The sequence below is a fragment of the Corvus kubaryi genome, unplaced genomic scaffold (genome assembly GCF_017639235.1).
Source record: "Corvus kubaryi isolate FWS band 111438036 unplaced genomic scaffold, C.kubaryi_AGA036_p1.0 37397, whole genome shotgun sequence".
Classification (NCBI taxonomy): Eukaryota; Metazoa; Chordata; class Aves; order Passeriformes; family Corvidae; genus Corvus; species Corvus kubaryi.
Window position 1 is genome coordinate 20,985,779 of NW_024581136.1, and position 26,673 is coordinate 21,012,451.

The following is a 26,673-nucleotide window of genomic DNA, read 5'->3' on the forward strand; positions in this document are numbered from 1 at the left end:
CCTGCAGAGGGAGGGGCTGGGGGTCCCAGTGTGTCTCTGGATCTCAGAAGTGTTGCCACAGGAGGCTAACGGCAGCTGGGGCTGATCCAGAGCATCCCGGATTTGACAGGAATATCCCAAGCAGGCGGGATATTCACATTTTAATACACATCCTGCAGAGGGAACATGTGCTGGTGCAGAAAAGCCCCAGTACCAAATAAACTGTGGACAGTCCCACAAGTGCTCAGACACACTCAAGCCTACACAACCCCGTGGAGCCACTTTTAACCTAATAGAGGAAAAGATAATTAAGAAAGAGAACTTTCATTAGGGCAATTTCACTTTATTTTTTCCATACAGCAAGGTCAACTATAGCAGTAATAATAAAATAAGCATAAACCCAAATTGCAGCCCAGGACAGAGTACGTAACTGGAGCAACTACAAGCGAAAGTAAGTCTGTGGTTACGTAAGAGCAAACCCAAGCGCGCCCGTCCTTCCAGCAGATGAACCGGGGGCTGCACGAGTGCAACTCGTTAATTACTGATTAGTGTGAGCTCTGAGACCGGGCAGCCCGGCCCCCCGCCTGCTCCCAGCTTTGGCATACACAGGATGGCCACGCTCCTGCAACGCTTTCCATGGAAAGGGAAGATCTCCCAGGTTGTTTTTCACCTGCTAAAAGAACAGGACCACTACAGCGAGAAAATAATCCCCTACCCTACAGCTACGGGTGCTGTTCCGTTTGCCTGTCCATGGTTGAACTCTGTGAATGTCAGTATTTGTTTTGAAGAATCTTTTTTTGTGAACAAGAAACCACTGAAATTGTCAGAAACTGGTTTGAATAGCATATATCTTTAATATATTTTGATACTTTAAACATGCAGTAGATTTTGAATAATGTACGGAATATCTGAGCCATGGTTCCCTGGATGGGCTGAAGTACCTGCTTTTTTTTTATTTTTTTTATTTTTTTTTTATTTTTTTTTTTCATAATGATTTTCAGGCAGATTTGACCCAGTGGAGCTTCTGTCAGTCATGAGATCTTGGAAGGATGGCAGATCTTTCCAGCTGAAAAAATCCTGGCAAACTACAAGCTGTCCACATAAAGCAAAGCAACTTTTTGGAAGGGGGATGGAGTGCTAACTCTGTGCCACTTTTGCAAGCAATTTTGTTCAGCCTGTCATTTTATTTAGCCTTAACAAAACTCCTTGTAATTATAGACATTTTTATTCAAAATAAGATCTTACTATTATACAGGTTTCTCTCTTTTTTGACTATATACAGAAGTGCAAAAAGTCAACCTTCGCTCTCGACGTCCCAACTGCAGCATAATCAACCCTCAAGAGTTTGCACACACACACTAGAATTCTTGTTACGTAAACTTTGAGTATTTGGATTATCAACAAAAAGTCCCTTGATCTATTGATTATGCAGCTTATTTATAACAAGGCCTGATATTCAGGGATTTCAAAAAATATTTAAACAATATTTTAACATTTGAAATGGATACAGTAGAAAATAAATTTTATTCTAATATCTAGGAACTAGATTTTTTTTTCTCATAACTAATTACAAACAAAATAAATCATCAAAATATTACTCAATTGTCTGCCAGGATTGTTGCCATAGCAACAACTTAACTTCTTACTTAGCAATGATTATATAATTATAAGATATCCATATAAAAGATCTTTGTTCTTTAATGAAAACTAGACAAGAACTAACAATGACTGACATTCTTACATTGTCATATTAGATCAGTAAAATAGAAATCATTTAGTTAACAATAATACGAATACTCATAAGACACTACATGTAGATTCCAAACTGAGTATGTTATGAAGAAAACTACTTTTTTTTTTTTTTGTATTTTGAAAAAGTCATCAGTAAACTCTAATAAAACAAAATTCTATAAACTGAAATGGTATCAACTGGTAATAGAAAATGAAAACGAGCTAATAAATGTAAGAAATAAAAACTAAACTTTTAACACGAAAAAAATAAGTAAATTCTCTATGGTAAGTCACTACAATTACATGTGAAGTCACCTATACTTTCTTAACACGATTGAAATTACATTGGTATGGGTTTTAACCCGTAATGTAATAATCTAAGGCTTTAATAGATGTACAGTACAATCAGGAAAATCAACACATCATTCTTATCTATAAAGCATCTCTCTCAAGCATAAAAACTCGCAGTAAACTCGGAGTATGGCGAGTTCTACAACCGAACCCGCGCCTCTCCCTCCCCTGCCCACCCGGGGCCTGGCCCCAGGCAGCCCCTGGCTGAACAGAGCAAAAATATCCTTTACTGGCTGCAACATCCAAACCACAAAAAGAATTCCTTTGGATGAATCCATTCTTAAAACTTGAATGCACATCTATTTGTTTGTTTTTATTTTGTAAAGGCTTTCTAAGGCTATAAGCAGTTAATCTGAACAAAAAAATCACATATAAAACTCACCCAAGTATTAACCCACCCAATTTCTACACTAATTAACATCTCATTTGTCCTATTTTGGTTTGTCATGCATCTGCTGTCAGTGCTTCTGCGTCTTTGTTTAGAGTCGCCGCGGACGCGGGACTTGATGAATTAAAGTGAAACCCATCTCTGCAAAACATTTATAGTCCTTGTGACTTGCGACAGAGGCTATAAATAGAGCAAAAGAAGTTCCTCAAACATTTGTTACTGTGTCTCAGAAATGGCTTTTCCCTTTCGCAGCTCATGTTATACAGTAAATATGCATAAATATGACATACAACGCCTTGGAGAGTTTATAGATAATATTGTCCGTAAGGGTTATGCACAGCTGGAGCATCTCTCTGGTGCTGCCCACTGGCTGTGAGGAGCAATTGGCCATTTCTGAGACAGCTTTGGTTTGAAACAGAATGGTGCCCTTTGACTGATCAGTACTCATCAAGTCAGTGAAAACGTGGTTCTGAAAATAACACTGTGGAAATAATACTCTGATGGATGTACAGTCTATGGCACTTCATGAGAATCCTTAACAACATGGTACTTAAAGCCATTGATGTGCTTTAAAATATACACAGTTGTGGTTTTGCTTGGCACATTCATCTCTGTCAGATTCCTCTCTTCTCATTTCTTACAATCTATTACATTAAAAATATTACTCTTAAACAAAAAATTACTGTGCATGCACGCTCTCATCTATAATGGCAATTTTAAATACAAGGTGCACCTTTGTTATTTGTAAACCTTGAAAGAAATAAACTTACTTTAAAAAATTATATCTTGGTCTACAGACGTACCAATACATAATAGATTTCTGGTTACAGCATCGTCGGCCTTTCCGGGGTGACATCCGTGATTGTGGGGAGCAGGCCCCGGATGCATCTTCCCCCAGGCACTGCGTGCCGGGAAAAGGCGGACGATGCTGCAGGTTTAGACAATAAGATCACCTCAGCACAAATATCAATTCAATGTACAAAGTATATAGGCAACAGTGTGCAGTGGAGTCCCACGGTCTCGCTTCATCTCGTTAACATGCAATGTGTGATGTCACTGCTGAGGGGTTCCCAGTGCTGCTGGACAGTATTTACATACGCTATAGCTAATGAGCTCGGCCTCTTCCCACCCAAATCCGGCCTCTTCGCCTCGGATCCCATCTGGGAAGGGAAGGGAAGAGCACAAAGTGTTCTCGGCACAGCCAGGACTTGGTGTCAGACCACAGCAGCCCCAGTTTTATATGGCACAGGGGGCTGTGTCCCCGCAGGAACCCGCCGGCAGCAGGAGCAATCCCATCCCACTTGAGGCATCCCATCCCATCCCATCCCATCCCATCCCATCCCATCCCATCCCATCCCATCCCATCCCATGCCGTCCCACCCTCAGCGATCCACTCTCCCTGCGTCACTCCAGCAGTTTAACAACATTTATGCTCAGCTGAAAGGAGCAGCTCTGATTGCAAACCCACTGTGGCCAAAGGGTCAATCCCCACCCTCAGAAAAAATTCCATTATGGCCAAGGCATTCCATAAAAACTTGGCAGAAGTGGGGCACAGGAGAGAGGAAGGTAACACAAATGAAGAGCTGTCCTGGGGTGGGATGGCTGCGGGGGGGGATCTCACAACAACAGGAGAATTATCAATTTCCAAACCCAGGAAATGCTGGGGTTCCAAATTTTGGGATTTAAAAGCCGTTCTTTCTGAAGAGAACTTGATGGAATCATCTTCCCCCTCTATCTGCCCCTCAACTCAGGTCACTGCTGGGGCCACTACAGACAGAACACAACCTCTGTGAACCCTGGTTTTGCTGGGTGGGCATGTACCAAACTAACACATGATGTGGCCACTGTTACCCGTGGGATCTCTCCTCAGAGAGGAATGGCCCCTCAGGGGGGTCAGAGCCTCTGCCCCTGTAGCTTACTGGTTTTCTTAGAAAGTAAAAACATTCTGCCCCTTACAGCAACAAATTACACACATAAGAGTAAGAAAAAATACAGCAACAACACATTGGGAACTTACTGTTTGATGACCAAATGTCTACATCTGTGTAACATACTTGTGGCTAGTCAGATGTTCGGCAGATATTATGGGTATCTACAGGTAAGAAATATAAACAATGAGTAACACGTGCAGTGAGCCCACCCAGAGACACAGCATTTGCTAGAGAGTATCAGTCTGGGAGAATCAGCTGTGAGTTGGTGGATTTTACATTATAACTATAAGTTAAAGTCGACTGAAGTGCTACAATAGCAACTTAGAACTGGAAAACATTGGGTTAAGTACTACAGGACAAATATAAATAAGTATTATTGGTTGTTCAGGAAATAGGAGAAGTTAACACCTACAAGACATGCAGTGCAGTAATTGAAAATAGCCCTTTTTGTTGGCCTACACAAAATCCTGTGTTTTCAGTGTCTCAGATGATGAATTCTACAGGGGCCTCATTTCAGTGTGATTTTGTCAAGTGTTCACTGCTGTCACTGTCTGGGGTTTTGAATGCCAAACCTACAATGCCCTGAGCTTGATTTTCATGGCTGGTGAAAATCCCTGTTTGAGAAGAGCTCTTGCCCTTCCCACAGTGGCTGCAGCACCACGCGGAGCAGCCAGCAAGCAAAGCCTCCCCAAGCAGGGAAACAATTCCCAAAATGCTCGGCTGCACAAACAGGACTGAGCACATGGCTCCCCTCAAGTGCCCATCAGCTCAGTTTCCCGTTTAAAAAGCCAGGATCACACTGGGAGCCAATTTCCAGCAGTGCCACTAACAGGTGACACAGCACCCTGGCCATGGGTGGCGGAGGCACCGCAACCCTGCAGCGCCCGGGGGGGAGCAGCCGTGCCCAGGCACAGGGAATTGTGCTGAGGCCTAGGACACAAAATGGATTTGCACGATCCCAAACATCTGTGGCACTTGGAAAGACCCTTTTTCCTGATGGGCACCAAGGCTGGCCTGTCAATCTGCCCAGTAAAGAGAATGGGGAGTTTCTTCTCAACTAACTCATTGGCAGGTCCTGCAGTTGTTTTTCCACCCGTGTGCCCTCTCCTTCCCTGGCAGCTCACACATCACAGCATCGCCAACTCCACAGAAATGGGCTTGGAGCAGAATGAAGCTTCTCATACCATGTTTTCCTACTGCTGCAGGACAGGCTGCGGCACCCGACTGGAGCAGCATCAGGGATAGTGCTGTCGAACAGACCAGGGACCTTCAGCACCGATGCAGGAAGATGAAGGGCCAGATCTTTAGCCTTTGGCATGCAGGCACATGGCATCAGGTGGCATTAAATACCTTCAGCATTGCTCACATGGTATATACATATATGGGTATATATGTATATATGGAGGTTTGGCTGCAGAACTGCACTAAGTGTTATGAGGCTCTGGGGAGGAAAGGCATGAAATGACCAGATTCTACAGCAGAAAGTTTTCCCTGTGATCTATCTGGGAAGTGCATGGTTACTAACAGAGATGATTTAAAAAGAATGACTTTTTCTTTGGCTTGTCTTGTTCTCACAACCCCCAGGACATGCACAGGATACAGAGACACTGGAAGTAACTGGTGCAATAAATTGCAGTATTAAGAGACTTTGGCCATACAGGAGGTTGCTTGCTGAGGTGGCACATATGCAGAGGTAGCCCCACCTATGAATTAGCTTTTCAAAACACCATTTCTTAGGCCAAGTTTAAAGCCCTGAGTGGCCTGTTCATTCAGCAAACATTTCTCATGAGAAGAATGTGCTACCTGCTGAGCAGACTAACCTGGGTTGTTTTCAGAATTCTACAATATCCAGGTCCCTTTGGAGGCTCGGGGTGTGCACGCCTAGCTGTCACTGCAATGGTGTCATTTGGGAATTGTCTTTTTCAGAGATGAGGAAGCAGACAGGTTAACGAGGGGTGTACAGCTGGGGCAGCACAAAATGGTAGTGCTCGACAGGTAAAGGTGCAAAGGCTCGAAGCCAAAGGCCCTGGGGCTGGCTCTGCAGCACTGGGTGTCCTGAGGCCGCAGGAGCTGGCACCACCCTTCCCACGCACAGAGGGGCACGGGCTCAGGGCCTGAGGAGCCACCTGCCCTGAGCCAGGAGCCGAGTGCCTCAGGTAAGCCTGCCTGAACACTGACATTTACCTGCACAGCTCGTCCCACACGCAGGACCACAGCTGCACAGCACTGAGGAGAACCTGGAGTTCCCTTTTCTACGGGACACACGTGTGATCCCACCGAAGCAAGACCTGCATATCAGACCAGAACTGACGGCTTCATGGCATGGGCAACTAACTGCCCAGTAAATCTCAAAAAATAATTTGCTTTTAAAAGAGGAACAGAAGGCTCTTTAAAACGCTTTTATTGTTGCACTTTCAGCCAGGTGTTGTACAGAAGTCTGCCCTTCTGACAGCGTCCTGTGCTCAGGTGCAGCTCCAGCAGCTCCTCTGGCTCAGGGACTCATCTTTAGAGCATTGGTTCTGGCTTTCCTGGGAGGACTTCTAATCACTTACGTGGTAAAGCATTACTCTCATATTCCTGAAATACATCCAAACACGGCAATGACTGCGGTGGGTATTGAGAAATAAACCCAGACTCTAATGGGAATTTTCTTAACTGAGCTCTGTTCAAAGCAATGGGCCATTCCAAAAAGAGAATCACAAGGCTGGAACAAAGGCTTCAAGAAAGTTTCTGTGTGGCCCATGCTCACGGGGTTTTGTTTTACGCTTGGAAGAGGAGAGTCAGAACATGTTTGGACTGCAAAACTCAGACTGTAAGAACCTGCAACCACTCTGCACAAAGACTCCCCTGGCTTTGCCTGAGTTCTGCAATGAAAGGAGCTGTTGGCTCCACAGAAATGGAAATAAATCATGGGCTTGTGTATTATCCCTTGCTCTTTGCATCCCTGAGAGCAGAAATAAGCAGCATGGCCCATAAATGTTAAGACTGAGTCAGAAACTCTATTGTCAATTATTTTTAGCATCAGAAATGGAACTGCAGCACCTTTGGAGCATGGCTAAGGGCTGATTAAGCTGTGCTGCAGCTCTTTGAGAGAATGTGTAGGCCAACAAGAGGTCAGATCCAAACCCCCATGCTCATTAAAGCACCAATTTCGAGTTGTCTGTAAGGAACAAAGCTGTAAATTAGCAAACCTGGTTGGCTGTGGCTGTTGCAGCGAAGGGAACACTTGTGGCAGATGTTGTTGCTGCAGACACAGTGGCTGGCGTAGCACCGTGCACCATGGGAACTTTCGGAAGGAAAATCAAATAAGCAAACATACAGAAGAGTGTAGCAGTATGGGACCAGAGCGACACGTGGGAGGGTCATTGAGCGTGGTTTACCACAGCGAGAAGCCCGAGACATCATTGCCAGAGCGTGACATGCAACCACAGTGCAAAGCAGGACAACATTCCGGGCAGGAGGGGAGGGAGATGAAAGAGAAAAAAAAATGGGAAAATGCTTGTTACCATCAAATCAAGAAAATCGACACAAACAAGCTTAACCATTTCAATATGAAAAACAACAGGAGAGTTTTTTCAATGCCCTTATATTTACAAATTTTTGTCTTTTAAAAATTCAACCCAAATATTTACTGCTAACAGAAATTAATCTTGTAGAAGGACAGAATACAGCTACATGGCTATGGTAAGATACAGTCTTTAGTTAACACAAGATAGTTTCTAAACACTGGAACTCATAGTCCAGTCAAAATCCACCAAGGAACAATGTGCAATTAAAAACTGCTGTACAAAATTAACATCTACGTGTCCATGTCAATTAAATAAAACAATCACATTTAATTGACAGGTGTTAGTGCAGGAGGCTCGGGGAGACGGACTGGCACGAGGGCTGTACGTTAAATCTAGCAGTGGATTTTGAGGGTCTGTGAGCTGCACCACAGGTTTAAGATAATCAAGAAACAAAGCTGGCACCTACCAACACTTGTAGCGGGTGTCATGCACAATATTGAGCCTGCTCATCATGCATTGCAACAGGAAGGTGGATTTGGAAAGGGAAAAGAATTAAAACAACCCATCACACGCGTAATTATAAATTTCATTTGAACAAAGAAGAAAAATTGTTATTATGGGCACAGTAGCATGTAACTGTCAGCACAATCAAACCATACAATAGCACAGTGATCCGTTAGAACGAGGCCTCGGGGACAGGGCAGCGGATGGAGCTGTGTTGGGACTGTGCTGGCCCCAGAGCATGGCCACGAAAACCTTCCTCAGCTTTAACTCAGAACTCCCTAAACCTTCTTCCCTTCTGACACAAGCCTTGTCGTGGTCCTTTCCCTGCTCTTCTCAGATCAAAACCCCTGCCTAGTGCCTGCGGTCCCCGGTGCGAGGCCAGTGGGACCAGGCCCGGCTGTTCCTGTCCCTGTCCCTGTGCCCACTCAGGAAGTGCTGCGCACAGCTGGACCCATCCAGGCAGATGGATGGCAGAGGTGATAGAGCCTCTCCCTCTCCCTCTCCCTCTCCTCTCCTCGGGCAGTGATCCCGACTGTCCCCTGCTCTGGCCACTTCACACGCGACTCAGAGCAGTGGCTGAATGGTCACCGTGCCCTGTGCAGCTCATGGTGACACCTCAGAGCACCTGTTCAGCCTTTTGTTCTACACTGCAGGATGTATTTTAAGATGCTGGTGCCTAGGTTCACAGCTGCAACTCCCTTCAGACTACACAAGAAAGCACCTGGAGAGTTCTGCCCTGCAACCAGTGCCAGGAGCAGGAAGGTGTTTTTAGGATCATTCTGGTATCATTTTTAAGCATCACCAAGTTGGCAATTCTCTCTACGTTACACAGCAAAATGCCTTCCACCAGAGTGATCTCACTATCTTCTATTTTTACTTCCAAGATGATAAATATATACTGATCTTCCAGAATATCAATTTTAAATAAATTATTTACTTTTTAATTTAACAAATAACAGTAACACTGTTCATGATGGTTGACACAGCAGAAACTGAAATAAACTCTGAAATCTGGGAATGAGGTTGCAATCGAAATGGAAACATCCTAGCAGGCTGCCAGAGGCAGCCAGGCAATGCTGCCTCCGTGACATCCCGTGACTGTAATGGGGACAGGAAATGGCTCCAGCCAGTGCCAAGCGCTGGAGGGGATGCACACCCTCAGAGCATTTAACTATGCAGGGAAGAAGTCGGTCAGTTTAATTACTGCTGGGGCCAAGGTTATTCTCTGTCACTGCTGTATCTGTAAGGCAACAAAGGCAAGGGCATCATCATGTTTCCTAATTAATCCTCTATTTCTGTGTCATAGAAGAGACTGAGAATGTTCGCAAAGAAAGGATAAAGGAAGGGCACCTCTCCTGACCTCCCCAGGCACAAGTCATGGCTGAAGCCAATGGGATCACTTGCAAGATTAAAGAACGGAGCAGAATTTGGCTAGAAACTACAAACAGTAAGCAAAACAGCTTTCTCAGTCCCTCTTACGGGCTCTCAGTGGCATTAATGGGGGTGCAGAGAAGAAGCCCTGAGCTGTGCCTCTGCAGCAGTGCCCTGGTCACGCAGCTGTACACCTCTACGAGAGCTGCAATGGTACATCGCTCCCCGCACAACTGTATCTGCATCCTACACATGAGCTGGGTATTTATAACAACTCTGAAATATCCCTGTAAAGCTTTTCAATTAAAAGCTCCAAATTTCAGTCTGAATTATCTTCATTAACATTATGACCAGTGCACACAGTTTTTGAAAAGGAACTGAAGCAAATGAACATGAGGCAGAAAGTAGAACACTTGCTGGGGTGGCATAATGCCCAAACACAGACATGCTATATGACCCTCTTACCAGTAATAAAAATAATTCTTGCTATGATCTTAATATTCAGCTTGACTTCAGAAGCTTTGACTGACTAATGAGAACACATGAATAATGAATGTGCACTTTCAATGTTCCCTGGCTGTTCGGCACAAAGCAGAATTTTAATTTGAGGATGTTCTGACTTAAATGACCATAACTTCACAATCAGATTATTTCTGTGGTGCAATAAAGCTATTTTTATAAATATTCTATGTTTACTGTTGTTTTAATTATTTTTTTCTCTTTTCTCCCTTGTATTATTCCCCTCAGTCTATTTCTTCTGCCCAATCTACTAAAGCCTAATTAAAAACAACATTCCAGACAGCACAAGCACTCCCATGGAGGTGAGCAGTGGTGTGTGACCTTTCCCTCCCCAATGTTTTGGGGGAGAGCAGTGGTTTTGCGCAGGCCCAGCAGCCCCAGAGAGGAAAGTGCTTTAGGAAAACCTCTGGGCACTGAGTCCCAGCCAGGAAACAAGGGAGTCTCTGGTGCTGAAGCTGCAGTAATTGAACAAATATGCAACGGGTTAATACGATGCAGAGGTAGCTGCAGCCTTTCCATGCTGGCTACGGGGTTCAGCTGCCAGCTGCAATCCTGCCCCTTGCAGCTGCATCACGACATCAGCTCCTGGGAGCATCCTGCCAACCTGACCCTTTCCTCTGGAGGATATCGCTTCTCAAAGACACTCTGGTCACCTGGGAGACACCCCTGGGGCAGAACAGCTGCACCCGCACACCGAGGAGACAGGGAGCCGAGGCCCAGCATGGTCACAGGCCCTGGGGCAGGATGTCACTCAGCTGCCCACAGCAGCACTCTCCAGCCAGCTCCCAGTCGCTGCAGGACATGGAGCAGGTAAAGGTCCGAGGACCGGAGCTCTGCGCGTTCGCAGCGGGAGGTTCACCGCGTCTGCCGAGCTGTCCCGAGCTGGCAGCCAGGACCCAGGGACCAAACCGAGCTGGGAACACCACCAAGGCATGCAGAGCCTCCTGACTCGCCTGACTAACTCCCCTCATTCCAACAGCACAAATGGTCCTGGTTCTTTCTTGCGACACCCCTAAATTCCCCTCTCAGTCTGGGGACAGCTCCCAGCAGCCAAGGTTTCGGGGACACCTCAAGAGGGGAGCTGTGCAGAGAGGGAGCTCTAGCTGAGAGAGGTGATACGAGTGTCTGAAGAACATTTAATCACTTAAGGCATGCTGGAGTGCAGTGTCCACTCCCAGGCATGGATGATCCCTGGATGTGCTTCACATCCCTGGCACACAGCCAGCCAGAACAATGCCTGACAATTCAAAAGAGGTATCTTGAGGTTTCTGGAATATCAGTGGGAGAACATGAGAAGTGAAGTGCCCTGCAGAGAGGAGGGTCCTGCACAGATCCCCCACAGGGAACCAACCCTGGGCACACCCACCCTGTGCAGGTTCTGCAGGCGTCCTGCCCTCCAACCGTCCTGCATAACCTGCCTGGAGCAACTAGGAACACAAATGAGCACTTACACCTTGGGTGTCTGAACCTGAAAAACATCACTTTAATTCAGATCCCACTGAGCTGACCTGCCCCTGCTCCGTGGCCGTGGAGCTGGAGGCACCCACGCTCAGTGCTCTCCGTTGCTTCGTAGGGACAGATGGAGAAACTCTATTTCCAGGTGACTGTGCCCAAACAGGAACTGATCCCAGTTCATCTGAAGTGGGAAAAACTAAAAAGGGCACGGTGGCAAAGACATTTTTCAAACTGTTTGGAAAGTACTGGATTACTGGAAAGCTCAAACTGCCGCTATCTGAAAAACATAAAGAGAGAATTTATAATAGCTCATGCTAAAAACTCCCTTACTTTTCTTGTGCAATATATACTAAACTTGAGTGGTCAGGAAAGGTCTAATGAAACCTCAAGAACCACTGCCAAGCTCCTGGAGGTTTCAGTGTGGATCTGCTGGAGGAAGAGCTGAGGTAAGGTGTGTGGAAGAGCCAATGAGAAAGACCCCAGTCAATGATGAGGTGCAAATGGGGTCTGGCATATATAAACCACAACCCCAGCTCCTGAGTTTGAAGGGGGAGCTCAAAGGTAGCTCCAGCACTTCCAGAAACCACCCAGCCCCTTGCTGCTTTCATGAAAGCTGGAAAGTTGCAGTTCATGGACTCCACTGGTTATGCTGTGCCAAAAGAGATCTGTGAATTGTTTAACATTCACAGGAAGGACTCTGAGTCTTTCTGGATGGGGCTCTGAGCAATCTGATTTATTGGAAGGTGTTCCCCCGTGGCAGGGGGTTTGGAATGAGGTGGTCTTTAAGGTCCTTCCCAACCCAAACCATTCTGTGGTTCCATAAGTCCATGATCACATACGCATTTTTATATGGATTTTAATATGTGGGCTAGAGATCTGACCTACAGCTTACTCAACCCATCTTCCTATTGTCTCCAGCAAGCTTTGTAACATTTACTGATACATTTCACTGGCTGCAATGCATTTTTGCATTATTAAAATGCACTAGATCATGAAACTGATTTTTGTGACATTTAAAGTACACAGGTAGGTTGTATGCCAGATCAAGACAGAACAGTAAAGGGCATTATACTGAATTCCTGGGAACATACTTGCCAAAAATGTTTAGGATAAAATCCTTTAAATTTTTGGGCAAAGACTGATGAGCCATATTTCTTCCCCTTCCCAGTCGGCATGATGAAGGGCTGTCCTCACAGACTCTTTCCCATTTTTGTACAGATCTATCAGCTGGGCTCTGCACACCTCCTGGAATGCTGGTGCTGCTTTAGTGTGGGTTCAGGTGTAACAAACAACCTCAGCTGTGTAATTAAGGGCAGAAGCTCCCGGGACATACTAGATATCATTTCTCATGCAGTGCCATCGGCAGAACCAAAGCATATATTCCAACTTTATGTCCCATCACTAGTCCTCCGAAGGGATTTCTGCTTGGTACATAGAACAGGCATCAACTCTTCAGCAATTACACCAGGACAAGTGTAGAGCTGATCACTCTTGGCTGAGAACAAGCACTTGGCTTTACTCAGTCCAAGACCAGCCCTGAGACATCAGTGGTAGAGGCCCAAACTGTGACTTCTTGTGTAGGTTTGTGATTCTCCACCTGTGACACTGCCTGTGCCTCCTGGGATCACTGCACCTTGTTGAAATCAACCCCTTTGTGTGTGTGACTCGGAGCCACCACTGCCAAGGCCAAGGGGTCTTACAGAGAAACAAGCACAACAGCTTAGGGATGAGGAAGGAAGAGCAGTTAATCCAGGGAAAGAGGAAGGACAGAGGAGATTTAAAATTCTGATTTAGGGTGACAGAGCATGATGCTGATTTTGTGTTAGACTGGAAAACACCCACCCAGCTTCCGCAAGGAGCAGAGAGAAGGCAGCGTTCCCACAGCCAGCCCCTCCTCTGCCCACGGGCATGGGGCACTGCTGTGCCATGGGCCGGAGGGGCTGCCTGTGCGGCACCAGCGGCCTCCAGCACACACCACATTTGCCACCAGCAACAAACAGCTGTTTCCTGCTGTGCTTTTTCCAGAACTCCCCCTTCTCCCTCCCCTGAAAAGGCACCAGTGAAGCACTTACCTGGTGGGAGAAAGGCTGTATGCTGCTGTAACTGCATGTTGGCAAGAGCTTGCTGGTATTGGAAGATACCAGTGTTAAAGACTGCGGTGGCACCATTGGTTTTTTCAAGCGCAGGCCTCTTTGGTAAGGGGGGAAGTACAGCTTGAGGAATTCCCTGAATGGTGGATGGGTATAAAAATAAAGTCCAGTAACAAAAAGAAAAAAAAAAAAAGGGGTGGGGTGGGGTGTGGAGTAGGATGGGAGGGAGGGAGGGAGGGAGGGGAAAAAGGGAGGAGAAAAGGAGAGAGAAAAAGGAAAAAAAGAAAAATCAGTAGAAGGCAAAATAACCAGGCAGCACCATGTTTTTCCATGAGCAAGCAAGCGGCATAGCACACTGAACTACCAAATAAAAGGCGAGGGAACAGCTTTCCAGGGAGCACTATTTGCCTACCATTACAGCGGCACAGGGACCGGCGGGACAGCCGCTATGGGCACCGGCATCAGTACCACACTACGGGAAAGCTTCGGGCTGGGTCAGGAGCGAGGCCATTGGGGAAGCAGCACTGCTAGCTCCATGAGGATCACACGTAGAAGCCATGTTAATAGTCACCGTCCGGAGCGGATGGCGGGGCCGTGGTGACACCCCAGTCCCTGGGCCCCAGCGCTGCCCGGGCATGCAGAGCGCGCGCCGCATGCTGGCCCCGGCCGCCTCCGCGCCACGAAGCCATGCCAACGCCCCTGCGCCGGCACCCGGGAGGGACGGGAGGGGATGGGGACAGGAGGGGACGGGACGGGAAGGGGCCGGCGGGCGCGGGGGCGGCGGGGGCTGCAGGGAGGGCGCCCAGCCTGGCCTGGCCGCCCACACGCCCTTTGCCGGGGACGTGGGGAGGGAAACCGGGATGTTCCATTTCTACACATTAACCCCAAACTCGACTCTACGATACAGCTACATGCCAAGCTAAAAGGTGAAAGGTCATAGTACCAGGTCAAAGGTTGCCTCGAGGGGTCGCTTCAGTGATTTGACAGCCGACTGAGTCTTAATTAGCAGGCAGCGAGCACATGATGGCAATGGCCAGTGGGGTCAAGCGCATTAACATAAACAGCAAGCAGAGGTGCGTCATGGGGGCAGCAGTGCATTTGGGGAGGTGAGAAAAAACAAATAAAAACAAATCACCGGATGCCGTGTACAACGGTAACAAGACTAGGCATGCATGGGGGGCCGACGGGCAGGGCAGCGGGGCAGCAGGGGGGGCCCACGGCCGCCCCCACCCTGGCCCCCACCGGGCAGGGCACGGGGCTCACAGCCGCGCAGAACCGGCAAAGGGGCTCCCACCACCGGCCACCGGCTCCCTGCCCATGTCGGACCCCGCCGGGAGCCCGTGGCCACCGCCTCGCCCTGCCAGCCCTGCCTCCCCCGCTGTGCTCTGCTTCCCACACCCACGGGCTCAGCACAGGCGGGACCCTCCGCCACCACAGCCCCCCGGTGCTGCCCTCACCTTGCCAGCAAACCAGCTCCTCAGTGGACCCAGATGTGGCTGCTACAGCTACGGGCCTGCACTAGCGCGCGGGAGAGCCACCGCCAGCCCGCGGGGACACAGGATGCGGACAGCAGTAACACGGTCAGATCCACTTCAAACTACACCTCTACAGACATGGACTTACAGAAACTAAATATGGATTTATCTATCTGTGCAGCTGGATAGATACACATCTGCCACACACAGACATACAGCCAACCAGATACACATGTAGCCCACACATACAGACACGCACACATGTATGCACACACAGAGGTACACACAGGCACTCTGTACATCAGCAGGCAAAATTAGTCAAACACCTCAATGGTCTGGAACTACTTCAGAGCAAATCTGGCATCACATGCTGAGAAAGCTCACTGCACTGTGTAGTGACCAGGGTCCCCAAGCACACGCACCCTCCTTAGCAAGGACAAACACGCATCCACCACTGCCTCTCCTCAACATATGTCTACGTCCAGAAGTGTTCCCACACTCACCATGGCAGCTGCAGTCGCTGCTGCTTGGGCAGCTGCAGCTTGGTTAACCTGGTACTGGGCAGCCTTGATCTTGGCTTGCAGGTGTGCAGGAGGGTGAAAATATTTGCACTTTTCCCGGGAGCATCTCCCTTTGATGTAATCCATGCAGACGGTGACTGTGTTGTCGTTGGTGTCGATCATGGCGCTGTCGGCAGGGTGAGCGAACCGGCAGTCGTTCTCTCCCCTGTTGCAGTTCCCGCGCTGGTACTCTCGACATACCTGTGACACAGAAAAGAAAGTCACTTAGTTTTGGTGATGGGTGTTGCAGGCACGGCTTGGAGCAGAGACAAGCTTTCTGAAAGCCTGCGAGAGCACCACGAGGATGGGGGCCTGGCCCAGGTGGTGCACTGCAGTGGGGTGGAGGGCTCAGGGACCTGGCAGCAGAGACTGGGTTCTCCAGAGCCAATTCTGATGTCAAGGAGCATGAAACCCCACCGTGATCAAAGCCAAGCACATAGGAGGTATCATTCTGGCTCCACTTAGCCACCCATGGGGGCTGTTTCTGTCTCCTGAAATGTACCACAGCGGCTCTCAGGCACCACCCAAGCACCCCAAGGTGCTCGGCCATGCCCGGCTGTGACCTGGCTGTGCTGAGTCACCACACTCAATGTGCTCATTACAGTGAGTGGGCAGTGTGTGATCGCCCCCACAGAGCCCTACTGGGCGGGCACTCTGTGTCCATGTGCCCCCATGATCCAGGTGCCTGCCAGGGAACAGCAACCCGCAGCCCACAGTGGTGGCACAGCCCCTGTGCTGCCCAGCCATCCCCCCGAGCAACCACGGGAGGTGGGGAACAGCAGCGGCCACAGCCGGAGCGGCCCCTGCTCCTGCTGTCACACGCCAGCAGCCAGACAGAGCTGGAGGGGTCAGACGCTGCAGCTGCCTGGGTGACAGCCCCTGCGGTGTCCCGTGGGCTCCAGCCGTCCCCGAGCCTGCACAGAAGCCCAGGTCCCGGCCACTCCAGCACTGCAGACACGGGCTCTGTCACCAGCGTGACACACACCAGCCCCCTCTCCACATATGCAAGCCCTGTGTCTGACAGACTGATGTGGGCTCCTGTCACGGTCAGCTCTCCCCAGATTGCCAACAAAACACACTTAGCATTCCAGTTTTCCAAAGGCCATAGGAAATGAAGGGACAAAAGCAACCGGGTCAGCATAAAAATAAAACCCTTTAGTAGATGGAATGTCCTGTTCAAGGTGGGTGCCTGTGAGCTTGGATCATCAGTATTTCCTCAAGGACCTTGGCTCCAATCCCTTCAATAACCCAAATTTGGTGGTGGTCTGGTTTCCCTTCGCACCAGTCCTCTGGCTGCTGTTTAACCCTCGTGCCACTTCCAGTGCCACCTGCCCATCCTCTACAGTTATGAACTGACCCAGCTGCAGGACCAGGACCAGGTCAGGTGTGAAAACATTTGTCCAGGGTCATTCCTGCATGATCCTGTTAATAGGCTTGTTCCATGTGGTGACTGACTCTGGGTGTGTATTTGCAGCAGAGCCACATGAGCTGGGCCCAGCCCCTGCTCATCCTGTGCCTCTCATGCTCAGGGCTTGCAGAACGGATTCTGCAGCATGCCGGAAACAGCTCAGGCAAATTCCTCAGCTGGAAAATAACCACCGGCCTGCCAGGTAATCCTGCAGCCAGATCCCTTCCCTGGCCCAGTCCCCTGCAGTGACACATGCCAGCCAGCACGACACAGGGAGGGCTAGGGAAGAAGGTTCTCTTTCATTATCTAGGAACACTTCCTGGGTCATGAACCAGTGTCCTCTACCCAAACAAAGGCCTCCCACATGGACAGAAATGTATAGTTTCCTTTGATTATTTGCAGTTCTAGCTGTAAACTGAACCCTTTTCTTCCAAAGATGAAGAAAAGGATGAACCAAAGGCAGCTGACTGTCTTTGCTCCTTGTCTTGTATTGGTGGTCCACTAAACCAAGGTCTCAAGACCACTCCATGTGTAAGCAAGAACTACTCCATTAATAACATAGAAATGATATGTACAAACCCATATAAGTGCAAGTATACATAAAAGCATCTATATATAGAGAGAGAGAGTACATCCACAGAAGAACTAATTTTGTCCCAGTTAAAAACCAAAGAAGAATGACCAGAACACTGCAATAGGCAGATAGAGATAACCTTTGGCATGTCCAGGTAAGTTTTCTGAGCTGTCACACAGTAGCTGCGCTAAGGTGAAGAAGGTTTCCACCAGTGCTCCTGAATTGATCTTGGGACAAGGGCTCAGAGCAGCCAGACACAACCCTGGACTGCTGGTCCTTCTAATTGGTGTGACCAGCAGTCTTTTCAACCACTGTGAGGGTAACAACCAAGAACACTTCCAACTCTTCTTTATTTAAAAGCAAGCTTTGAAATGGGGTTACTTTTTGCCATGGTCATGCTGCAATATATCACTCATCTCCTTCAGTAAAGAGAGGCACAAAAGCATGATGTGCTGTCTAGTCTTACAGATCTGGAGAGCTTTTTTCAGTTATTTATTAATAGCCCTGTAATGAGTACCGTATTTTTCAACTCAGTTTGTTAGGAAACATAAACAGAAGAGGCATGGGTACATTTCCAGCCTGCTGTAAAATGCTGCATGAGGGCTGCAGTGTCACTGACTCACTGTATTCCCTTGCTTGGGCTTTGGGCTGAGTTTGCTGTGATGGCCCCGCTGCGACTCAAGGTGCAACCTGGGTGGGGACACAGCCACTTCCCAGCCTTGGCCGAGTCCCTCTCCCTCACCCCAGCACTGTGCAGAGTTTGGCTGGAGGGCCAGCCCTACCCTTCCCTTCCCAGAGCACATCCCACCTCCTGGCTCTTCCTTGGCATCTGAGACAACCAATGGAAATGGATGTGCTGTTATCCAGGACACTCAGAGCATTCGAACACACGGCCTCACTGGTCACAGTCCTCATCACCCAGAGCTGACCAGCTCCAAGAACTTCTAAGTTGCTTCTTTCTGGCAAAAAATGGCATATAAGAACCAAGCAGGAAACAGCAGCTTGGCTGTGGTCACTGCTGACTTTGGAACACTTCTAATAGAAAATGATGGCATTCCAACAGAAACAGCTGTTTTTGATAAAGCGTTAAGCAATTCCTTTCTCTCTCACTTCCCTGTCCTTCTTGCTTCTTTTCCAGTTCACTGAAGAACCACACTTTGTTCAAGATATTTCCTGCAGGGGAGGAGTGTGAGGAAAGCTGTGGAAAAGCCTCAAGCCATGACATTTTCATCCTGAGATGCAGATTCCTTACAGGAGTGGCTGAAAGCACTGGACAACCAACACCCGCATGCTGTCGGTATGAAATCCAGATGAAAGCAATCCCACTGCTAGCAGCAGTCACCGACCTTAATTTACCAAGACTCACATTAATTCAGGAGACACAGCACTGCCCGACAGATCTGTGGTGTCTGCCTGTTTGCCTGAAAACCCCAGGTGTGCCTACTGAGAGCTTTCAGCTTGGGAACAGCCTGGGTCTGTATCCCAGAACGTGTGCTGACTCAATTCCTGCCAGCGTACATAACTCTTGAAAATAAATATTTAAAATTCTAAGCAGAACCAATCATACTCCAAGATTAGATGCTAACATCATTGTGGTTATTTTTCTCCAGGACAGTTCATTCCAAGGGAGAGTGAGTGGAGCCTTATAAAGCTCTGATCATGCCATAACAAATGGCAATCCCACAGCAGCAGCTCCCTGGAAGAGCAGGTAGACACTGCTGGCTCCTCTGGGAAGTAATAGCCAGATCATGCAGAATCTCCAGAATTCGTTCTGCATTTCTGTAACCTATAAAGTACATTCAAATGTTTTGCTGTTCATAAAAATGACGTGCTTGTTTAGTGTTTGGATATTAAATTTGGATACTCCAGATCAAATGACCACTGCACTGGAAAGCATTTGCAAATTATCTTCTCACCTACATGTTTCACTGTTTAAACTGCATTTGCAAAAGGGAAAACAGTATTGTGACCCCGAGAGTGCTACTCTAGCATCTCCCCCTCATTCAGAGGAGTTTGGCTCAGCAGTGCATCACTTCTCTGAAGAGCAATATCAAGAGAATGCAGCGTCCAGAGGGCCAAATCCTGTACGCTGAAGTCCCAGACATCATTAGCTCCCTGTGCAGTGGTCACAGCCTGCAGCCAGCACTGGGGTTGCCCTGGAGGTGCACACAAAGGGGTGCTCCTGCTTCCCTGGGTGCTTGGGGACAATGGGTACATCCTGCTTATGACCAGGATGTTTTTGAGCCCTCATGTCCCAGCCTGACCAGCCCATGGGGCACTGCAGGGCTGGAAGCACAAATCACAGCAGCTGATCTTGGCAGCACAACCCAAAGGGTTCCCATCATTGGCATTCTCCTCTCCATACTCATTTCCAAATCCACTGTGATTTATTTATGAATCTACCTAATTGCATTTTGGTTTTAATCCACCTCTGGCAGGTGTATGAAACAGAGTCCTCAAGGGAAAAACATCCCTGGGTGATTCCAACCAGCCACCTGTGTGCCAGCTCAGACCTCGGCACAGCTGCCTCCCCTGTAACCTGAGCGTGCTTTGGGGAACGCTTCCCCCAGGGAAAACATCTCTAAAAAGGGAAATGATGTGATCCCACAGGAAGGTGACCTGTGGTGATGTGGGCTCTGAGAATAGTGACCGTAGCAGTGGGAAACACTGGCTGCCAGATGACCCCCCACACTGCTCCCAGCTCACCCCTTCTGAGCAGCAGCTCCTCAGCCAGGGATGCAGCTAAGGAAAAGGAATTAATTTCCCTTGTAAGGAGAGTTAATCCTGTTAGTGCAGATGCACAGGCAGAAAGAACAGTTACAAATACAGTGGGCTGCATAAAACAAAGATCCTTCTTGCTCCTCCCAGTGTGCTCCCTGAGCTCAGTGACCAGACCCGCTGCCAGAAGGGAGAGCACCAGCAGCCGCGCAGGGGGCAGCGGCCTTGTGCCCTCACGCCCTGCCATGTCCAGCACACACCAGGGTGACAGCAGGGCAGCCTGGCTGCCCAGCCTCCCCCATCGCTGCCTTCTAACCACCAGACCCAAGCAGGGCTGCCAAGCACCTGCACTCAGGCTGTGCCCATGGGCTGCGATCTGTGCTTGTGGCTGTACCCACGGGCTCTGCTCTCAGGCTGTGATCCATGCTCTCAGGCTGTCTCTCAGGCTGTGCCCACAGGCTCTGCTCTCAGGCTCTGCTCTCAGGCTGTGCCCACAGGCTCTGCTCACAGGCTCTGCTCTCAGGCTGTGATCCATGCTCTCAGGCTGTGCTCCCAGGCTGTGCCCACAGGCTCTGCTCTCAGGCTGTGATCCATGCTCTCAGGCTGTGCTCCCAGGCTGTGCCCGCAGGCTCTGCTCACAGGTTCTGCTTTCAGGCTGTGCCCGCAGGCTCTGCTCTCAGGCTGTGATCCATGCTCACAGGCTGTGCTCTCAGGCTGTGCTCTCAGGCTGTGCCCACGGGCTCTGCTCTCTCTCAGGCTGTGCCCATGGGCTGTGCTCATGGGCTGTGCCCCAAGCTCGTGGCAGTCGGCGCACGTCCCTGGCTCCCCGCCCATGCAGCACCGATAAGGTGCCGAAAACACTGTCAGGCCTTTCAGATAAGAAAGATTTGGAGCAAGGGAGAGCAGCAGCTCAAGAGCACCAACACTTGTCAGGGTTGTAGCAAGGGTGATAAGCCAGGTGCGGGAGGCCGGCAGGGGAGCGTGGGCACCGTCTGTCAGAGCCAGAGAGGCCGAGTCATCCTGCACTCCAGCAGCTGAAGCGCTGCACCTCTCCCAAGCGCTCAGTGCCTGTGCCCCCACCATGTTAACACCTTCTGGGCACACACTAACAGCTTTGTGGCACTCTTGCTGCCATCATGATCATTCCTAAATATTCCCATTTCTTTCTGCAAGGGAGGGTCAGAAGCAGAATGCCAGGCTGAACTTACTGTACAGTCACTCCTCGTTCTTACCCGTCATCAAGATATGACATTACCAGCCCAAGTGAAACCTGCATTATTTGCTTTCACAAGAAAAGTATTTCATACCTAGAAGACAAAATAAATGATAGCACTTGTGAGAGTAAGTTACATCACCCAGCTCCTACCTCCAGCCTGTCTGTCCTCATCAGCTTCTGGGCAGCAGCGGCGGCAGCGGCAGGAACTGGGACCCCGGGGTTTCCTGTCACCAGCATCGGGGCCGTGGGCAGGATCTCAGCGGGGACCAGGCCTGGAGAGACGGGCCCCAGGTAGGGGTTGAAGGCGGCTGACGCGTTGGTGGCTAAGCTCGGTGCAACAGAAAACATTGGCTGCAATCGGAGACAGGGAACAGACACTTAACATTTGTGCTTGCTGTGCTGTCACCATAACAACTCTGTGGCCATCCCCTTGAGCTGAACAAGGTGAGTTTCTGCTGCTAACTGGGAAGGAGCATTTGTTGTGTTTGTGGGACATGGGGAACACCTGTGCAGTTGCTGCACGTGAGCAAGAGCACGGGACAAGCAACCCCACCAGCCTCGGCTGGTTCTCCTCCTCCAGCTCCCTTGCACGCTCACAGCATGTGGCAGCTCCTGTAGCAAACTCCCGGTGGATCTGCACTCCAGCAATGCCATAATGAATGGCAGACACTCTGTGGGGTCACACAGAATCCAGGCCTACCACGGGGACATGGCCACAGCAGGTACAATGCTGGCTCTTAGGGAAAAGGCATCTGAGAGCCCTGACAAAGCATCAACCACACTTGACTTCAGGCACAGGCAAAGCTTTTCTGACCCTGGTGCAGCTACAGCTGACTCAGGAACTCGGAGTTTCACATAGCCACAATCCTTCAATTTTACAGAATTCAACAGGCTGGCCATGCAGATACTCAGACACTCACTGCATCAGGGAGATGCTTTAGTTAGGGTAAAACATTAAACCAGTGGAAGAAAGAGCACATGCAAATATGATTTTTTGTTTGTTTGCATGTTTTCAAAAAAGAGTCAAGTGCCCTTGTGGTGTGAAGGTAACTGGGTGTAGAGCTGAAATAATGCTGTGAAAACCCAACACAGAGCTGCTACACTGCAGCAAGGATTAAACAACTCTCCTGCCCCCAAATGCAGTGTAACTGCCAAATAAAATTCAGCCAGGAGTGTTTGTCTTTCACTATCTAAATAAAGCAGTTACTCTAGGCATTTAGGTTTTTTTCCCCAACTAATTTTTAGAGGGAAAAACAACTACAGAATTAACACAACTCTTTCTCTGTTTCATATCAATTTAAGGCAGACAGCACAGAACAGCACATGTTTTTGTATTCCTGAGGAAATGACTGAATTGTTTGGAAGCAAGACACATTGGAAATAATGAACAAAACCATGCAGGGATTACTGGAGAAAACAGACTTGAGAGCTATGTAAAGGGGTATAATTTCTGTAATGCTTATGATTCTTCATCCATGTGAGTGAAAAACAACCTGGCAAATATTACAGGAAATTAAATATTACTCTTAAATACACTATTAATTAACTTCACTTTCCATTACTGTGTTATCAGCTATGTAATAATGAACTTTAAAATAACCAGTCTGTTAGTGTGTAACATAAGATATTGATGTTTGATTTCAGCCCAGTACACTCAAACAGACACCTGTGTGTCTGTGTACACCAAATTAAAGACCACTCCATATAGTTTCTATTGAGCTTATTTTACACCAATACAAATACCCTGCAGCCTTTTGACCACTGCAGAATAACAGCATGTTATCAGAGCCACCTGGTGTTGCTCTGAAGCTCACAGGCACATCGCAATGTGCTGCACAGGCCTAAGTGGGGACACCCCCCTGTCCTCCAGCCACTGCTGGGCCGGGGCACAGAGCCACCCCAGCTCCCTGCTGGGCTCATACTGACTGATGCACAGCCATGGTCAAGCTGAGCCTAACTCCCCCTAAACCAAAGCTCAATTCCAGCAAGCAACTCTCTGGGAAAGTTCCCTTGAGTGAGGGAAAACATCCCTTCACTCAAGGGAATCTTCTCAAAGCCAGGAGTTTCCTAGAGCGCATGATACTGCAAAGGAAACAAAAATCTCACAGAGATCACTCGCTTTCCAAACTTTGAGAAATAAGTTGCAGAAGATAAATTAAATTAACCCAAGACTACTGAAATTAAATAAAAATATTACTTCAGGCAAGGCAGAATTAAGCAACACAAAGACATACAGAGGAGCATTTCACTGCAGCTGATTCCTCTCCCCATTCCCGACCTTTGTGGGATTTCCCTGGTGTGGAAGCCTGTGCTGCCTGCCCTCAGCTCCCTGAGGGAACCCTGGGGTGCACATACCACGGGCTGCAGCGGGGCTCCGGGCATCATGGCATTGGCGAGCTGCATCTGCTGGGCCAGCATGGCCATGTTCTTCTGCTGAATCAGGTTATTGCGGCCATTGATCTCCAGCTGCGTTTTTAAGTGGGGTGGTGGGTGAAGATATTTGCAGTTTTCCCTTGAACATCGACCCTGAAGAAGAGAATTGGCACAGTAGGATTAGAAGCTGCATCTTTGCTCCTTATGCCATGGGCTAAAGCAGACACAGGCAGGCTGCAGGCTGAGGGAGAAGGGCTGTCACATGCTGCCCAGAGCCGCCGGACAGTTCCTCTATCTGCTGCTGGCTTGGCTTTGCTGGGCCATTTGTTAACCCAGCACAACTCTGAAACAGTTTCTTTTTAAAGCTCCTGAAGATGAGTGACCATGAGTTGTTCTGGAAGTACAGCATGTTCCTCCTCTTGGGGACATGCTCCTGCTCCATGAAGGGAACCAGCACCTCTCTGTGCTTCACTACACCTGGAATCCAGCATCTTTGAGGGAAGCCTCCTCCACAGGATGCATTTTCGTTGTGATTGTGCAAACCTAACAGGAAAACCAGAACTGACTCGTTTGTAAATTTTTCACTGAATTCAAATGTGGCAAACAAATTTCATGCACCAGTTTAACGTGGATCAAAGGATGCTCAGCAGTGCGACAACCATCGACAACCAGAAACAATAAACAACAGCTCTGTGCACGATGCACACCCAGACCCTGGTGGACCTCCCTGGGGCCAGCAAAGCACAGGGGTGACTGCTGAGAACTAGCCCCAAAGCCCCCAGCTGCTTGAAAAACCTCTAAAGCCAAAGGCCAGCGGGAGCAAAGGCACCGCTCACACAGGTGCTCAGCCCCGGAGTGTGGGCAGAGGGATCAGGGGAGAGAGACCCCTCTGCTGGGGAACACAGACCCCTCTGCTGGGGAACACAGACCCCTCCTGGGGAACACAGACCCCTCTGCTGGGGAACACAGACCCCTCCTGGGGAACACAGACCCCTCCTGGGGAACACAGACCCCTCTGCTGGGGAACACAGACCCCTCTGCTGGGAACTTCTTTAAAGTTGTAACACCAAGCCCGTACTTTCACTAAAGGGATAGCAAAACCAAAAACTAAAGAACCCAACTAAAAAGGACAATCAAATTCTTTTCTGAAAAAAACCAGAGATTCCTAAAATTACATTTTTTTTCTTTACTCATTCATCTTTGAAATAAATCCAAACAAGAACAATGACAAGGCAAAAGACAAACTTAGTTTGAGTAAGAAACGGTTTTTATCAGGAAACAAATTGATTCAATACAGCTTGACCTTACACTGCAATTTTGCTCAGAAAGTTAAGATTATCCTTGTTAAACAATCTCCCAGAGATCTAATTTGTAGGATAATTTTTGTCTCCCCTAAAGGGTGGGACAAACAGTTTGCTGCTGCTCCCCTCCCAGTCTGTCTCTCCTGCTGACACTCCAACCATCTTAAAACTCATTTTCATAGTTATTCAGCTGACATCTGATCCTGCAGAGGAAGACAGACTTGGTCAAAGAAAAATACCTAAAGTTCTGTGGGTATCTTCAGGCAACACACCATGGTTAAGGAAAGCATTTACGGAGATTGTGGAGACCACGACTGCAATGCATGGAGAAGAAAGCTCATCTACAGAGCCAAGAGCACAATAACTGCAGATAAGACAGGGAAAAAACATGTGCTGCCTGAGGAAGTCTTGTTACAGGGGAAAGAAGCTTCCTAGAGCAAACAAGGACTTGGATACTTCAGTAAAAACCAGACAGTTCATTAGCAGAAAAGGTGGCAGCAGGGATCAGTGCTTATGGAGAGTTGTAGTCGCTGTGCTTTTAACTGCAGCAGTGTTTTACAGTGTGGATGCACATCTGTACACAGCTGGATATGCTGGTGGCTCTTCCACCCGTGGGTGCACCCTGGACATCCCCAGTGCCAGAGGGCTGCCCCGTCCCTGCCATGGGGACCAAAGCTGGCACCGGATATCCCAGTCAGCAGCGGCCAGACCTGCACAGGGGCCAGCACAGCCTGGGCTGGACCGGCTGAAAGGACACGTGGGACATCTCCCACCAGTCTGGCACCCAGCAACCTTCACTCGGGGAAGGCAGCTCTCAGCCCTGGGGGTGGTTTTGGGAAAATGACCTCCAGTTCTCTCCTTTAACACCTAAACCAACTCATTTCAGCATCCCCAAGCCCCCGAAAGCATTTCACCCCTGTGTGCACTGGCAGGTAAAGGCCTGGGACAGTTATAATTAAGTCAGTTTTTCTCTCAACACTAACCCCATATTAGATGTTGTTACCCCTGAGGACATGGGGCATGCTGACACATTTACCAGATACCTGGAAAATGAGATCTTCCATGAGCACAATGTAAAAGAGCCAATTACTGCTAAATGAGTAACATGGAACTACAACATATGTGCCTGGAATCAAAGGAGCAGTTAACCAACCTGATTCTGAAATCCAGATTAAACTCAATGTCCTTATTTCAGCGCTGGGGTTTAGGCTGATCCACAA

At 48.6% G+C, this 26,673-nt stretch overlaps 1 protein-coding gene across 9 annotated transcripts in view; it reads right to left on the bottom strand.

Moving 5' to 3' along the window:
- Window positions 1-306: 306 nt before the first annotated feature.
- The window catches only part of MBNL1 (muscleblind like splicing regulator 1), an 80,446-nt gene continuing 54,079 nt past the window's right edge, over window positions 307-26,673 (bottom strand). For 3 of the 9 annotated variants that reach the window (XM_042042675.1, XM_042042666.1, XM_042042674.1), the window contains 9 exons: window positions 24,135-24,305; window positions 21,930-22,130; window positions 15,807-16,064; window positions 14,772-14,825; window positions 13,811-13,964; window positions 8,356-8,391; window positions 7,572-7,666; window positions 4,467-4,541; window positions 307-3,609 (listed from right to left, as the gene is read on the bottom strand). In XM_042042675.1, coding sequence (XP_041898609.1) covers window positions 4,485-4,541; window positions 7,572-7,666; window positions 8,356-8,391; window positions 13,811-13,964; window positions 14,772-14,825; window positions 15,807-16,064; window positions 21,930-22,130; window positions 24,135-24,203 — 924 coding nt within the window. In that variant the 5' untranslated portion in view covers window positions 24,204-24,305 and the 3' untranslated portion in view covers window positions 307-3,609; window positions 4,467-4,484. Of the gene's footprint in view, window positions 3,610-4,466; window positions 4,542-6,764; window positions 6,958-7,571; window positions 7,667-8,355; window positions 8,392-13,810; window positions 13,965-14,771; window positions 14,826-15,806; window positions 16,065-21,929; window positions 22,131-24,134; window positions 24,306-26,673 lie in introns of those variants that run through there. The other 6 variants (XM_042042668.1, XM_042042669.1, XM_042042667.1 and 3 more) reach the window with 6 other exon arrangements.